This window comes from Haliaeetus albicilla, chromosome 20, assembly GCF_947461875.1.
Source record: "Haliaeetus albicilla chromosome 20, bHalAlb1.1, whole genome shotgun sequence".
Taxonomy (NCBI): Eukaryota; Metazoa; Chordata; class Aves; order Accipitriformes; family Accipitridae; genus Haliaeetus; species Haliaeetus albicilla.
In genome coordinates, this window is record NC_091502.1 from 17,694,610 (window position 1) to 17,707,680 (window position 13,071).

General features: G+C 38.5%; 1 protein-coding gene across 7 annotated transcripts in view; it reads right to left on the reverse strand.

Moving 5' to 3' along the window:
* The window catches only part of FAT3 (FAT atypical cadherin 3), a 427,681-nt gene that overhangs the window by 134,512 nt on the left and 280,098 nt on the right, over window positions 1–13,071 (reverse strand). For all 7 annotated transcript variants that reach the window (XM_069808410.1, XM_069808407.1, XM_069808409.1 and 4 more), the window contains exon 4: window positions 4,008–4,069. In XM_069808410.1, coding sequence (XP_069664511.1) covers window positions 4,008–4,069 — 62 coding nt within the window. The remainder of the gene's footprint in view (window positions 1–4,007; window positions 4,070–13,071) is intronic.

The following is a 13,071-nucleotide window of genomic DNA, read 5'->3' on the forward strand; positions in this document are numbered from 1 at the left end:
TCAAAAGTTTCAAAGACTGTTGCTAGAATTGCACACTGAACCCTGTAACTCTTTTGTTTTATTCTTTTGCTAAATATAAGTCTTGCTCCAGAAATTTCCAGCAAACTGAACTCCCCAGCAGTGGGTGTGATTTGCGGAGGCTTTCCATGTTGGAGGCACAAGTAACCCAGCATCTGCAACAGCGCGTTCAGAAACCGCTCAAGGTGAGAAAGCATTCGCTCAGATTCACTTTCCAGGCTGAACACACAAGTCAATGAACTGTAGCCTGGATTCAACAATCCTCTCCCATCAAGCTGTACATGTACACTGGAAAGCAGACGAGGAATTACTCCTATTCTGGACATCTCAAAATCAGCTGACACAACACAACAATGCAGATCCTACATTAAATGGTTTAATTTTTATGCTTATTATTGGACCTCCATCCGTCCAGCAGTTGTTTGCATAAAATCACAGCAAAATCACTAGAGTTTGTAAAGCAGCCAGACCAGGATTAGGAGGCATCTACAAAAAATGTGGGCAGAAAAAACAGCCAGACTATTTTCTGTGTTTTTCCATAGCTCAAACTCCACTAATACTCTCCAATTCTAGCTTCCTCTTTTTTGCAAATTACCATAATACAAGAGCAGACAGAGTTAAGTGTTAACACAGAAATTATTAGAAGACAACACATACCCAGAAGAAGGAAGTAAAAGAAGGAAAGGAGAGGATGATGTGTCCAATTATTGAAGGAGAATAAAGACAGATCACCTGAAACCTGCAATTGAACCTCACTTGGAAATACATCGCTATTTTCATTTACTTGAAAGAAAGCAGGTAACTCTCAGAATTACCTTTCTTGCTTCAGATGGATATTTAAATACTTCATCCCCAACTACAGGATCTTTAAGAAAGTCTGGGAAATAAAGCAAATGCTTTTGGCTCGCTTTATGTGAAAAAGTAATGTAATGAAGTGGTCATTTTTCCTTCCATTTCAGGCAGAACCATTCCATTAGTAAGAATCCACTAAAGCAAGAGACCATCCTGTATAATGTCCAGTGACATCCAATTTAAACCTAAGCAGAAAAATTCTACCTGATAACAAGCACTGAATAAAACCTGCAGCCTTGCAAGACATTACAAATGTGTCAAAAAAATTAAGCCCTCAATTTGGGACCTGAAAAAAAATAGCATTGACAATGCCACAATCAATGAAAAAGAAGAAATACCTTTCTTTTTCTCCTCCCAAAAAACCCCAAACAAAAAAAAACCCTCCCCAAACACCACCACCAAAATGAACAAAAAGTCTCAATTATTATAAAGGGGAATCTATTTCTGACTTTCTCATGCGCCTTTTAACGCAGGGTCTAGATATGTTTCTGCACTCACTTTGGCACATACTCTTTGGTAAGTGCAAGTCCTGTGACAGCAGCCTCCAGTACTGTTTAAAAAGTCACACGGACACAGGTCCATACATCCAAAGAAGATAATTAAAGGAGGAAGGAAGAAGAGATGCATGGCTGACCTGGGCTCAGTACTTACTTTGCAACAGACTTCTTGTGTACTTACAAGGGGAGTCACTTAGATTCACCTTTCCTAAGCGTGGCAGCCTTAAAAATACACATCCAGTCCTCGCTGGTAATTTGTGTTTCCTCCGATACGGACAGGGACAGATGACTCTGAAGAGCCACCCCAAGCCATCAGAGGCAGCGGCAGTCTCGGGATGAGCACTGGCACTACACACAATTACAATGACTAACACTTGCCATCTTCTTTCACCTCGTTTTCCTAACAACTTTTGAGAAAGAGGTGGAAATACTGTTAGTAATGGAATTTACTCAGTAAGTACTGGCCGGTATGGGTATTGTGTCCCTGTCAAATTCAGGTAGGGAAAAGACAGGCTTATTAAAAATAACTAAAAAAAGTTGTATCTAGGAAAGGTCTGTCAGTGCCTCACACATGCGCTGGGCAAAGGGGAGCAAGGGTTGCCAGGCCAAGCACTAATCAGAGCTTTTCAAAGGGAGCCAACTTTGCTCTCGTTTATACCAGACAGACTACTGGAAGAAGGGTATAAAATGAAGCCGGAAGGGAAATACTGTACTACTGGGAGACCACGGTTGTCTCGGCAATTACGGGCTCCCCAGGGGGTTAATTACACACAGAGACAGCCAGGCATTTTAGAAAACGTTTTCTGAGTGTGCCACAAGAACGAGCACAGCTTGGCCAGCCTGGCTCTGGACCCCCAGCAGCTTATTTGCTGTGATCCCCAGGAACGTGCCTCCCAAGAGGCAGCGATGGTCGACGTTTCAGCAGCAGCTCAAAGGGTCGATTTGGCCATCAGGGCTGTGTCCCCACCAGAGTCCAATTCCCCCTCCCACACACCATTCCCAGGCGGATTTTACAACATTCTGGTCCTCTCCCCACTTCTCCAGGACACCCCACTCAGGTGTTTCTCTCCTCCGTAGCCTGCCCTCCACTCCCCATTCAGAAGCCTTGGAGCACCCTGTGACACCAATTTCCCTCTAGTGCATCTTCAGTCCTCAAAATCTTGCAGATGGTTATTGTTTCAAACGAGATAAAATTCAGGGGAAGAAATATATTAACTTGTATTGATGACTAAAACCTAATTCCTATAAGTAATTATTTTTTCTTTTTGCTATTAATAGTAACACTTCCCCATCTATATGGGAATCGTCTGGGAAATGTGAATTTGGCGTGTTTCACTGAGGTCTCTGAGGCAAACACATAAATGCAAAAGAGACTTACAGACCTAAGATTCTCATCAATAGATATATTTCAAAATCAATGCCAATTTCATTCAGTTCGCAATCTTCTCTGACAGCATAAACTGGAAAGCTTGCAGTTATTGGAACACATGATTACTTTACTAACTTTCCAACTTAATAAATCCTAAAAAGGGGAAAATCCTTTTATTTCCCTCCATTTATTTATGGCCTGGAATGTGTAAGAATCTACAGTGAATTATCAAGAACGTCCCCCCCTCCCCCCGCCGACTTGTACAGTAATAAATTAACTTTTCTCTCCTGCGTTCTGCACTAGCTAAAATAATTTGGGATTTCTAACAAACAAAAATAGCCATGGAATATGCAAAAGTATAGTTTACTACATTTTGCTGCCAGATAGTGATTGCACTTGGAACTTTTTTGTCCAGATGTTTTTTAACTTGTATGGATTTGAAGGGATTTCCTAAAATACATAGTAGGAATGATTGATTATGTGGGACAATATGGTTCTTTTTTACTTGTAACAACACAAATCAAGAATTCCTTATTTCACAAATAGACAAGAGAACAGCCTCAAGGATCTTCCACCCAAAGGAAAAAAAACACAGCATGGTGTACAGCAATGTGAAAGAAAACACATGTGGTAAACCCAGTAGTTTACAAGTATATCACTCCAGATCCAACGTATGTGAGCTACTTATAAAGAGAAACATTCATCTAAGGGCCAAGGGAATGTTTTAGACACTCTTTTTAGAGGGCAGTTTTTAACTTGAAAATTGTTGCTGATAGTCCCAGTAAGTGAAAGCTACAAAATTATTCATTGTTTCTGATGATGCAGTGAATGTGAGCAAGGTCAAAGTTTGCTTACATCCAAAAGAATGCTTTGTATGTTAGCTCTGAGATGCAAAACTTTAAACGTATTTAATCTGAGAGACTGAAAATCTTGGCAGGGCTGGGGTGATTCCACCAATTAAAAAAAAAATATTTTGCTCTGGATATTCTAAACTTCTGTCACAAATAAAATTTAAGGGCTAAAATAAAAGATTTAACTGAAGCAGATTAGAGGTGGAAAGCAAGTGTTGTGCATATTTGTTCACTTTTTTCCCGTGCTTGTGAATTGCAAAATGTATTATTTGTTCTGTATAATCAGGCAATTCCCAGCTTTGTGCGAGTCTGTCACACACTGAGAGAAGGGAGAATACCACTCTCCTGGAAGAGGAAGAAGTGATTTTAAATGACAAAAATCAATTAACCTTTTAACATATATTTTCCACTTAATCTTACCTCCAAAAAATGCTCTGCTTGCTGTTCCCGATCCAATTTTCTTGACGTTGTTGTAATCAGACCTGTGAAAAAAGGATGATATTTGATTGTCAACACCCATTGAAAAATATATGTCTCTATCGACCAGAAGAAATAAATTCATTTTTCAAACACTCAAAGGGAAGAAATCTATTTGAAGCTATATCAGACACAGATTTCTTGACATCTGTCAAGCATTTTCTTTCTCAGTGCAGCCATTATGACTTTCTGACTAACAATGAATCTTTAAAGAAAAATGCTGTGAGAAAAGTAACTGAAAAACAGCTAGCTGTGTATCTACAGTTAACATGCTACATTTATTACAGTGAATAAAAAAAACTTACTAAAGAATCACTATTTGTCTTATGATTAAGTGCTTCAGTGAATCATTTGCATTTGACTGAAATCCTTCCGTAAAAAACCTCATTAAAGATTTCAGAGTTCTCAAACAATTAATGGGATAGGATGCTGATTACTTCCACACCAAGAATACTTGACAAAGAAGGTTATTTCTGTAATAACTACTTGTATATATAATGATTTCCAAATGTAATCATTCTAATGCATTAAAGGTTTTGTACTACAATTTCATCAATTTGTTCCATGCTCAAATTGAGTCTTTAAAATAAAGTACCCTTTTACATAAGGATGATCAAGATATCTTTTTTTTTAAAGCAATGTACTTTCACAAATGATTAACCTCTTGTGAGATTTATACTAAGGAAAGAAAATGAAACACTTCCAAAGTTCCCTCAAGAAAAGTGATGCATATCTTCTATGAACATAGTTTTTTATTTTGCTCTCACTAGAGGTTTAAAGGGCAGATTTGAGTTTTCCCTAATACAAAACATTTCTTTGGATAGGAAAAGGCATCATGTGCTTGTTTTGTGATAGATTCTGACGACTGTAAAGGGATCAATTTTTCCTTGAGATAAAGCTGGTTTTGGAGACAATGCCACTGGACAAAGTCATTCTCAAGAGTTCCTCATCTCTAAGATTACCAAGGAAGACGAGAAAATAAATACTCCCTACTATACTTATTTATTCAATCAGACCAGCCAAACATCTAAACACAAACCCACAATGTTTGGATTCCTAAGTTCTTCAAAAAAACCATCAGCAACATCTTACATCTATATAACACCTCTAGTCTCAGAAAGCTTCTACAGCTCCTCATACACTGTTGCCTTCTTGAAGGAATCACTTTATCTATTTTGGTGAGAAGGTGGGAAATATTACTTGAATTAATGGGATGAAATGAACGCAAGAAAGTCCACTCTGCCTCCAATATTTCAGACTCATTACAAGATCTATTAGACCACAGAAGTGACACCCAAGGGGAGGTCACAGAAGCCACAGTGGATCATTACAATTACATGGAAGAACCTGGTGCTGGCAAAATGCTGAAAAACCATAACTGGTATTGCCTGCACTGAGCAATTGTAAGTATTCAAAACAGTTACACCATATGGGAGACATCTACTCACTGCATGAGTTTAAACAGACATGACAGCATGGATGACAAATTGGTGTCATTCACACAAGATCCCCCCCACGTCTAGAGAGAATGCAAAGATACAGGGAAGAAGTTCCTAATTATGAAAGAAGTTCAGCCCCAACAAATTGATAAAGTAAAAATTTCAAATTTGAAACATCCCTGTTCATCACATGCATGGTCACTATGGATATTTATCAAGCACAACCTAACCACGGTAAGAAATATGAACATTTTTATATCATCTTCCACTATGAACTCCACCTACTTTCTTCTTAAACAAGAAATGTCTAGCTGTAAGTTATAGAAGGTCTTTGTCCTCATCATGAAGAAGCTTCAGGCAGATGAATTCACATTCCTTTTGAAGACCAAGAGCTAACATCTGAAACCGAGTATCACTAACTGTCAGAATGAATAGTACTTGTCTTTCATTGGTAAAACTAAAACTACTACTGCTACTGCTACTACTACTACTGCTCCTCCTCACAAAACTACTGTTATCACTAAAGGGTTTTTTCTGTTTTCCTTTTTCAATATAGAGCTTTTTGCACTACAGTAACGGTCAGACTGCCTTCAGACCTGAATTTCCTTCCAAAAGAGGTGTATGAACATATGACAAATCTCTGCAAACACACTGCCTATATTTTAAACATAACAGATCTTAACAGATTTAGCACCCAGACTTAACAGGTGGTCCTAGAGGGTAGGTAACCAGACCATCACCATCACTTCTGCAGACCTGACCCTGAAGTATGGTGCTAGCACAACTAGTTGTTTTTGCTTTAAAGACAGCTCTACGTGTAACTGCCATTAGGTTGTTACAACACTCTACAGAAATAATTGGTTATTTGTGTGTGCAGTCATGGGGCCTCTAGTTTCCATTCCTGTTCTCTGAGGAACTCTCCCATCCAACACTCATGGTGGCCCCATTCCAGTCTCCTTGCTGCTCACTTCCACATACATTCCTGAAATCATGGATAGATGACACTACAAAACACTACTGTTTAAAATACGACTATACACAAAATCAGTTCTCAACTACTTTATGTTAATATTCATTTAATTATGGTCCTGTATTACTATGGATGTTAATCTGGTCCTTTCAGATTATAAAACTGCATTTCAAGGAATTCTGTTTAAGACCAATCATCAAAACTGAAAAAAGAAAATATATTTCAGTTATGTCTAAGACTACCCACAGCTTCACCACTCCAGTCTCAAAGAAATTAATTTCATGGGTTTTATGAAAACCTTGCTGTGTCCCTCCCTCCTGTACTGAGTACTCCATGCCACAGATACATAGTAATAGTAATATTTAGCAGGATGTAGAAGTTTATTTTTGAGATACAGGGGCAACTGAGAGAAACTTGGCTTTGCACAAGAGAATATATCCCAGTTTTAGTTCTTCTCTAACTGTATTAAATCATCATACTCTGTTATGGTGTAAAGGCATTATCTAAAGAAAATAACTCACAGAGAAAAATAAACCCAAAGAAATGATGTTAGGCTGCACCGCTGGTTATGATATAAAATCACAAGGGGACAATGATAAAAAATGACCCTTTCTTTCCCCCCCCTTCAATATGTGCCGTAGCTCTTCTAGTCACAGCCATCTGGACAACTGTCCAAAGCCAGCTGGGAAATATAGCACGCATTTATCACAAAATAGTCAAAACCACTAACAAGCTTCAAAAGTCATAGCACACCTCTCAAATGGTTTCACTCAAGTTTCCAGGGAAACATCATGGTCCTGCTAAGGGCAGGGGATATTTATAACTGTGATGATTCTTTAAGAACAGCCGTGAAAGTGAACAGGAAAACTGGATCCGATAGAAAAGTTATTTACAATAAAACCACCAGCTCACAGGCTAGGTTATGTGATTCTGTTCCCAGCATTTAATACTTTTCTTTGACTTTCTGAGTTAAAACATCTCTCTGTGCATCCTGGCACATCTGTTCCTCAGGCCATATAAATGAACTGTTTTGTGAAACTCCAAAGCACTGCTTGACCCAATATTTCAGCCTGGAGAGAACTATATGTTCTTGTATAACTTGCTTTTCTACAATACCTGTTACTTTTTGTATTGGAGTACTTCTCCCACCCTAACAAATGAACAATTGCAGAGTTCAGAAGTGCTGGCAGGTGAATAAGCTCACCCTGCACAAAATGTCCCATTATACCGCAGGACACAGCAACGAGTCCCAGCTGACACCGACTGGGGAACATCCCTCCAGCACCTCACTGTACACTGGATAGGATCATCATCCTCTCCTGCACCGTTCCACTCTAAGAGGAAACTCAGCATGTGGACGGAGAAGAAATAGCAGTATCCTTCACCCCATCACCTTATACTCTGGATGGGAGAACCAGAGATTTGGGGTGGACCTGCCTTACAGCTTAGGTGCAGCCATGGTGACACAGAAGAAAAAACAGGACTAAGACTAAGAAATCCTGACACTTTAACTAATACATCAGCCTATACAATCTTCAGTCGATGCATCATCTTAGAAGCAAATCACCAGTTATTAGGGCTCAGATGTTTGATCAAGACATTTGAGCAACACTTAGCAGTGATGCTTGGGATAATGCTGTTAGCACATCACAGATGCTAAAGAAAAAAAGAAAAAAATTCAGTGGAAGATCAAAACCCACATGAGTTTCTTCACATTTGCAATGAATGAAGCATGCAGTTATTAGAGTGCAAATGAGGAAATGTAACTTATTAGCAAACAGTAACTTGATCATAGGTCTGATGTCTTAGAATTAATACCAGGTATGTGTGTGGATGCTTGTGTGTCTGTGTGTGTCTGTGTGTATAGATGATTGAAGATGACATCAAATCAGGAATAGTTATGAATTCAACAGTATGACTAATGCTTTATGATTTTTTTTGTAGAAAACTGCATCTTTATTAATAATAAAGCCAGCAAACCTGAAAAAGCAGCAGCTTGTTGGTTCTATTGTGTCAGCTAAGGTATGCTTTGTTATTCAAAAGTGGTATAATGTTCTGTCTCAAACTGAGTCTTTTGTGATGTATTGTAGTTTTTTGAACAGTAGTTCTGCTTGGATGCTTAAACACGTGGCTATGCTAAATGTCTATATCTGAGGAATACCCAAAAGTACACGTTGCTCTCTGATAATATGCAGGTAATAGGCTCGATCTAGTGCAATTCCACTGCAATCAAAGCAGCTCTGTAAATTTATGCTAGCTAAGAATCTTTCTCAAATGAATGTAATCTTTGCATTTTTATTTTTAGTCAAGAATACATGAAAAAGCATAGAAAATTATTAACGTATTTAACATAAACAAAGCAAGGCAAACAAATTTATATTCAAATGTAATTTGAGGCCAACATCGCTCATTTCAAGAAAGTTCAGTAACTATATTTCCATTTGCATATCCAAATTATTCCTTCCTCAGGAGGTTGTGATACTGCCATGTAATCCTATCAGAGCTCCAAAATTTAATTGGAATTCTGACATTTTTGCCAATCTTTATCAAAGTTTGTTTTGTACACTACTGGAAATATAAATATATTTTATAGGATGGCCTAAAGCTAACAGAGATATTTATGTTTATGGTTATTTTTATTTTTAACTTGACACAAAACCTGGGATAATATGCAAGCAAGGTGAGAATCTTGAGAAATGCAGACAGAGTAAAAGCAAATAGTGACTTTTCAAATCTTAGGTGAATTTGATGTTGATCAAAGTGAAGGTGACAACCAAAGATGGGTGAAATAGTGTCAAACCTGCACTAGCCCAAATTGTCATCTGAGGATCATGTATTTATTGGACAACACTATTTTTTAAATTCCATAAATTATCAACTAGTCAGCCAGAGTAGACTACGCACGTAAGCTTTAATTTATATGCTGGAAGAGTTAAGCACTTCTTTGTTTTCTTAACACTTTCTGTTCTGGAAAACTCAAGGCATTCACTACCTCTGTTCTTGCAGTCAGAAAGGGTGATTGCACCTGGACAAATGCAAGCCTGCCTGCTAACTCTGCCTTCAATGCTCTAATTAGAGTGGCCAATTAGGATTTTCCAATTGGATAATCCATGCTCTGCCTTCAGTTAGCTCTCATTTCACAGAAGGGCCCTCATACAAATAAAACCTCTGCGTGTCTGTGTGTGCTTAAGTCGACAGACCACGCTATACAAATACATACATATATACTGTACATACAGTCAAATATTTGAGTATGTATATGTATGTGTGTGACATTTTACATATACCCATTGAGGTGAATGTTAAAAATTATCCTAAAATACACATATTTACAGAGGTATATTTAGCTCTGAGGTTTACTGACGTTCATTCTTTCTGTATATATGCAGTGTTTAAAATATTTGTGTTACAAACAAATTAATTCATAGACTTAGAGAGCCACAGAAGAAAAATTCACCAAGGCCTGTTAAATGTGAAGGCTATGGCACAGGAAATCTCTAAGCACTGGATAGTTTGAACGGTAGTACACAGAGGGAAACATTACTGTGGGTTTGCGTCTTCTGATGCTTATTCTCTATGCACCCAGATCAGCCCACGGCTGCAGGTGTGATATAGTGAACTAAGCTGACCTTTGGCTTAGGAGAAATTCACATATTTTTCAATACTATGGCACTTAGGGACCAAAAATCAGTTTGCCACAGGCTATTTTCTAACACAGATTGAATTTCCCTAATATGGCTATGAAGCCAAGGAGAGTTCAATAACCTTCTCCTTATCAAATTAAATTATTTTCATTCAACCTGTGGATAGATAACCTTACCTGAGCTGTTTCCTTAAAAGATAACAGAATCTGGTATGGAGAGACATATGTATTTTACTGCTGTCTCTGGAAGCGTTGCAAATTTTATGGTATAAAGACTAAATTTTTAAAAATTGAAATTTTAAAGACTCTTTTATTAATTTCTCATTTCCAAACTTGGTTTAGATGAAATATGAAAAGAGTATATGACAGGTAACAAGCAGGCTAAAGTACAAGAACCCCAATACGTTCTTCTGTTTTAAGCTGAAGGAAGACTATTTTCATAGAGTTAGGAAGTTGAGTAGGAAAGCAACGTCTTCCCCTTCCCCAGCCAAAGACTAACAGGGTACAATTTACTGCAGTGTTTACTGTCCATTATTAAATCACCTTTTTTTTTCCTGCTAAGCATATTCATAAAAAACTTTTCATTAAAAAAATACAAGTGTGGCGTGGGTTAGAAGTATGACTAGGGACGTCAGGTTATTATGCAGGGTTTGACTGAAACCTCAGAATATTCTGCCTGGCTGCAAGTCATAGCAGTACATGCTTTACATCCTTTCCACTCCCAGCATTAGGGTCTTTGACCAGGACAGCCGGGCAGCACAGGACCATATATGTCAGGGCTTATACATCACACCCACACAGAGATGGTCTGGATGGATTAGCCGAGGTCTCGTCTCAAAGCTTTCTAGGCCGTGGTTGCTGGAGGAAACTTTCTCCTCATTAAGATACCGATCCTCATCTTCAAAGAAAACAAATCGAAAGTGGAAACAAGAATATAAAATCAGAGAGCTTTCTCTGCAGAGTTCTTGTGCCCTGCAAGATGCTCTGAACATCCTGCAACACTGATGCTATCTCATCACAGTCCAAAGCAGATGCGGTTCCCAATCTGCCTTTCTCAAATACTGTAAGGAACAAGGATACAGAAAGCAAACCACAGGAAGATATCAAAGGAAACGTTCTGTAGAGTTACCCTTGAAAGCTCTGCTTGGGGAGAAAAATGCCTTGGGACTGTTTGCTGAAAATATGGGCCTTTTAACCCAACAAGTTAAACAGACAAAAGGAATAAGTAAAACAAACGCTGCTTTTCCAAAAATGTTCCATAAATTCAGCGACTGGTTATACTCACTGCTCATTCAACAGAGTCCCTAGGCTGAATTTGCTGAAATTCATATGGGAATGTATGAGTTTACTGATGAGTTTACTAGCAATCTCAAATATTTATTAACAGCACACAAAAAAGTATGAACGCAGCCTTTCCCTACACATACTGAACACAGAAAAGAGTACACATCTGTTGAGAAATATAGCCATCAGCTGTCAACTGTCCTGCTACTCTTTGAAAGTAAATTTAGGACCTTAGCTGGAAAAAAAAAGGGACAGCCACAATAAATAGCATTAGGATTTCCACCATATATTCAGGAAAGTAAAACTGTTGTGTATTCCTAACCACAGAAATGTCAAAATGAATAGCAATAACCAGGGTAATTTTATTACCCACAGGCAGTGAGAGGCGTTGTAAACACTCTAACAGCACATTCATCTCCTGCAATAAATTAGGGATCGACAAAATGAAATTGAATTTCAAAGATAAATGATGGAAAATGTTGTACATTTTACTTGGAGATGTAAACAAACATATCATTTTATATAATTACACATGTAAACCTCTAATTTAGAAAGACTGTATTCTGATCTAAATGAATGATACTTCACTGAACAAGAAAGAGAACTCACCAGGCGAGCCTGTGCAATTACGTGGAGGACTGCTGCCTTATTGTTTTTCCTGAGGTGACAATGAGAGTGAAATGACCTCTTTGAAACAAGCTAGGTATAAAAAATGATTGCTTTTAAAAACAGTTACATTTTCTAATGTGTGGTTATGTCTGAAAAAAAAAAAGGAGAAGCTGAAGCAAAACCTTTTTATTCCTCTTTGGTTGTCCCTTCTGTCTCTTGTTAAGAGTTCCCTCAGCTTATTGCTGAAAATACCAAAACTCTGCACAAAATGCACAGCAAACATTTACTTCAATGAAGAATTTGGATTATGCTTTCCTTTAAAGGCAGATTCTGGCTTTTTTTGTTCCTAGAATCTGTTTAAAATGACAATATGGTGTGCCAGTCTGTTCAGCCTGGTGGAACAGGGGACTCAGAGGGACTCCCTTTCATCCCTTCAAAATTCAGCCAGCACAGTCCTCAGCAACTGCAGGCAAAGCCGCCGCTCTCCTAAATATTCCTCTCCATTTTAAAAGCGGCCAGGTTTTCTGTTCCCTGTATTCCTCCCGGAAGGCTACTTGGGAACATGACCGTATGGTTGAAAGCCCTGATTTCTAGACAGACTCCATTTACGAGCAACTTGCACCTTCTTTTTGGTCAACTAAACAGGCCAAGCTCCTTTGGTTTCCTTTCACCTGATGAATTTGCCATTGCCCTTCTTGCATTGTAGTTCCAGCCCTCATCCCTCCTAAGCCTGAGGGATGGAGGCTGAACACTGCGCTCCAGATAATGTCTACCCGTCCCCGCTAAAGCAGCCTAACTACTGCCTCCAGTGGATGCACATCTATCAGAGAGTGTCAATCTTGTTATTAGTCCTCAAATGCACCGTTTCATTTACTTTGCTAAGGAATTTCTACTCTTCAAACTCCCAGGGATCCTTTCTTTCTTTTTTTTTTCCCCAACCTCTCTTGTTTGGATGATGCCTGCTATCTCTGGATCAGAGCAAACTCCCACTTTTGAAGCCAGCATCATTGAAAAAACCACCAAACAAGGTCACTTGTCTGGCCAATACTTGAAATAATCTGT